Source organism: Ochotona curzoniae, unplaced genomic scaffold (genome assembly GCF_017591425.1).
Source record: "Ochotona curzoniae isolate NIBS_2020 unplaced genomic scaffold, NIBS_Ocur_1.0 scaffold_1852, whole genome shotgun sequence".
In the NCBI taxonomy this organism is placed as follows: domain Eukaryota; kingdom Metazoa; phylum Chordata; class Mammalia; order Lagomorpha; family Ochotonidae; genus Ochotona; species Ochotona curzoniae.
The window spans coordinates 18,130,900-18,134,545 of record NW_024467087.1 but is presented as its reverse complement, the minus strand read 5'-3'; the positions used below and the strand labels follow the sequence as shown (position 1 = coordinate 18,134,545).

The 3,646-nt window shown below is 58.7% G+C and overlaps 1 protein-coding gene across 1 annotated transcript; it reads right to left on the bottom strand.

The window, feature by feature from the left end:
• Positions 1-432: 432 nt before the first annotated feature.
• Positions 433-1,797, bottom strand: LOC121169476 (DDB1- and CUL4-associated factor 12-like protein 2). The gene has a single exon (XM_041000067.1). The coding sequence runs from the start codon at positions 1,795-1,797 to the stop codon at positions 433-435; it is 1,365 nt and encodes a 454-aa protein (XP_040856001.1).
• Positions 1,798-3,646: the final 1,849 nt, after the last annotated feature.

Here is a 3,646-nt window from a genome sequence, read left to right as displayed (position 1 = left end):
AATATCTGAATATACTATTGAATATTAAAATATCAGTAAAAAGTTAAGTATCAAATTCTAGTGAGGAACATTAGTACATAATCTTAAAGCAAGACCTTAACTAAATAACTCAAAGAACATAATTAAGGTTTTAGATAACATCAGTCTTTCAGAAGACAGAAACAGCACTATTGCGTTAGGCAGCAGAATCTTTAAAGCCTAGATTTGTTTGCTTAGGAGAGTGTTATCGCTGACTCTCCTCTGCTCCCCCCATCCCCCCACCTTTTCTCTTCTCTTGCTCTCTCTCTCTCTGCCTAATTACACACCAAGCACAGGAAAGCTCAAACGCACTCCATGTGCAAGAATAAAGCCACACAGCAGTGAAAGCCCAAAGATGAGTTGAGGAAAGAAACATATCTGAAAAGCAAATCTGTGTACTTTACGCGGCCATCCTTAGCTCCACAGTCCCGCATAGTTCCCATGGAGACCAGAAGGGAGAGGCCCCCCAGCCACGAAGAGCTTCATCTCCTGCCAGTTGTAGCAGTGGGTGTAGAGCGCATTGGGGAATTCATCCACTCCACCGTAGTAGTTGACCCAGGGGCCATCGTGCTTGAGCCAGCCTCTGCCGCAGGTGAGCTTGAGCTTCTTCCGGGCAGTGCCTGGAGAGGAATTCGGCACATCCTTCTCTCGCTCCTCCAGGAACTTCTGAGCTCGGACATCATAGAAGAGCAGGGAGCCGTGGCCCGTCCCCACGGTGATGATGTGCTGGTAGAAGCTCAGGGAACGCACTCCGGTACCCCCTTCCCGGGAGCACAGGGGCCGGATGTTGTGGTGTGCCTGGCGCGGGTCCACAAAGGAGACGTGGGCTTGCGAGCCAACAGCATACAGGGACAACTCATCGCAGTAGGTCAGGCACACGTTTTCTCGGAAGTAGGGCAGCCGGATGGACAGCAGCCTGGAGAGGAAGCTGCGAGGCTTCCACAGGTGGAAATAGCCATCCAGGGAAACGGACCCCAGCTCCTCGAACCTGCGGCTGAAGGCCAGGGCACGCACCTTGCGATTCCCGGGGTTAATGCTGGCCCTAGGGATGGCTTCCATGTCCCTTGGGAAGATATGGGAGTACATGGGAAGGCCCCGGTGCTTGTTCCGGGCAACACAATCATTTAACATTTTAGGATCCAACCGCCACAGAGCCACCGTGCCATCACGGGAACCAGTCACAAGCACAGTGTCATTTATCCAGGCAATAGCAAAGATCCAGTCCCTGTGGCCTTCTTGGTCGCCCAGGCACACAGGGTCCAGGGTGGGCAGCTGGTAGATGGCCAGGCTATTGGGATTCTCGCCTCCGGTGGCCAAAAGGGTCTTAGAGGGGTTCAGCTCAATGGCATGAATGCCACAGTTCTGCTGAGCCGGGGCCAGCTCTGGCATCATGTCCCGCAACAGCGGGAGGCGCGACATGTGGCCCGAGTGCACGTCCACCACGAAGAGCGTGTTGCACTTGGTGCCGCACACCACCTGCCTGGCGTTCAGCCACTTTGATGCGAACACTTTATTGAGTGTGCCCAGGACCACGGGCTTCTCCTTCAGCAACTCGGGCAGGCTCCGCACCGCGTGGCTGCTCAACTCGCCCTCGAAGCCCGACAGCACCGCGCGCTCCCGCGCCCCCACCTCTCGCTCCTTCAGGTAGTGCACCAGCGAGCGACGCGTCTCCGGTACCTTCTGCTTCTTGGGCAGCAGGCGCTCCTCTCTGTCCGCCCCAACGAACGCTGGTTCCGACGACGCTCTCCGCTTCCTGCTACCTGTGGGCTGCGGGGCCATGGTGGGCGGCTGGCGGGTGGCGGTGGCGCGGGTGGCGGTGGCGCGGGTGGCGGTGGCGCGGGTGGCGGTGGCGCTGGTGGCGGTGGCGGCGCGGCGACGGCGGCGGCGCGTGGCACCCGAGTTGGCCGTGGCGACGGCGGGGATGGCGGCGCCTGTGCGTTCGCCGAGCGCGCGGGGTCTCAGGAGCCGGGCGACTGGACGGCGCGGCGAGGCGACAGCGTCCGGGCGGCCGAAGGGCAGGCGGCGGGGCCCCGCGAGGACGCGCGGCTGGCGGCGGAGCGGCGGCGGAGCGCGGCGAGAGGGCGGTGAGCGGCGGCCGCGCGGACCCGGGCGAGGGCGGGAAGTGCGGCCGGCGGAGCAGCCCGAGCCAAGTCAGCGTGCGGCGAGGCCGCCCCGGGGGCCCTCGTGCCGGGGGCGGAGGCTGCGGGAGGGCGGGCCGAGCGGGCCGCGGTGGGGCGAGAGGCGCGGGCGGGCCTGGAGAGGGCGGCGGGGAAGGGAGCCGCGGGGGAGGTGCCCAGACAGCCGGCGCTGCGGGACGCCCGGACTGGGCACGTGGGGCTGCGCGCTCGCCCGGCGCCGGAGGAGCCCCCGCAGCCCTGGGCCAGGGAAACCCGAAATGTCACTTGAACGCGGGCCTGGGAAGAGCCCTGGTCGTGATGGGTGGGGAGAAAGCAAAGTGCACTTGGGCGCAGTTCTGGGGCTCCCCTGGGGATGAACTTGGCAGGGGCCGAGGCTGTTTGGCAGGGGCAGGTAGACCCCTCCGGGTCAGGTCTGTGTCCTCCAGGCTTGGGTCTCTGCTTGGGTTGTAAACAGTTCGCAACACAGTAGAGGTGTCTGGGCTCCAGGGCTGGGATCCCCAGGAACGCACTCCAGATGTAGCCTCCGGTCCCACGTTCTGCTCGCGGTGGGGTCCTGGTGGAGGGCGGCCCGAGCCCCTGGGGGGGCGCCCTCCTGGAACAGGGGAGGGGCCTTGAAGACAGACTTTTCCTGAACCTCTGAACCCTGGGAGGTGGAGGGAGGAATCCAGGGGAGGGGCGCCTCAGTCCTCAGTCCTCACTCTTAGGAAGAGGAAACAGCACAATTTCAGTCCAGGCCTGTTGGGTGCCCGGGACTGAATCCTGTGTGATGGACAGGGTTAGTACAGAGCAGGTAAGGGACTTTTTGTAAGGAATGACATAGGCAGAGGTTGAGAATAGAGTGTGGTAGAAAGGTTGATATTCTTCGTTTTCTGCCGGAACAGGGCTCTGTAGCCCACACAGGAAATTTAGTTACAGAGTTCTACAGTGGGCTGGGCAGAGGCAGCTGGCTGATAGAAGTGCTGCATACTCCCCAGCTTTCTGCCGCAAAAAGTTTTTGTGAAGTGGTTGCTTGAGGGTTGACAGTACAGAATAAATAACGAGGCAGAGGAGACCATGGTCACCACTTTGTGGCCACTTTTCTCTGCTTTCCCTTGGCCTTTTATGCAAACTTACCCCAAGTGTAGATACTAAGCACATGAATCGTGGATCTTTCCTGTTACTCCCACTCAGCTGCAGCATTCCCTTTACTCCCCTTTTAGTACCCCCCCCCAATCTTTAATGCTGCATTAACAGCCAGCGATGATGCTGGGTAGAAAGTAGTCTGACACCAAAACAAGAGTTGATAACGAGAAATGAGATTGTTAGAGAAAAAGTAACCGGAAGTTCCTTTAAGACCAATGGTAAGCTTTTCTTGTCCTTAAATTCTGACTTCTACATATTGGTATTGCATAAGAATTCATTGCATAGTTTTTAGTGTTGTGATAGAATGGAGTAGGCTGAACATTTTGGAATGTATCAGCCTATTGAGTTATACGTGTGCATATAACAAA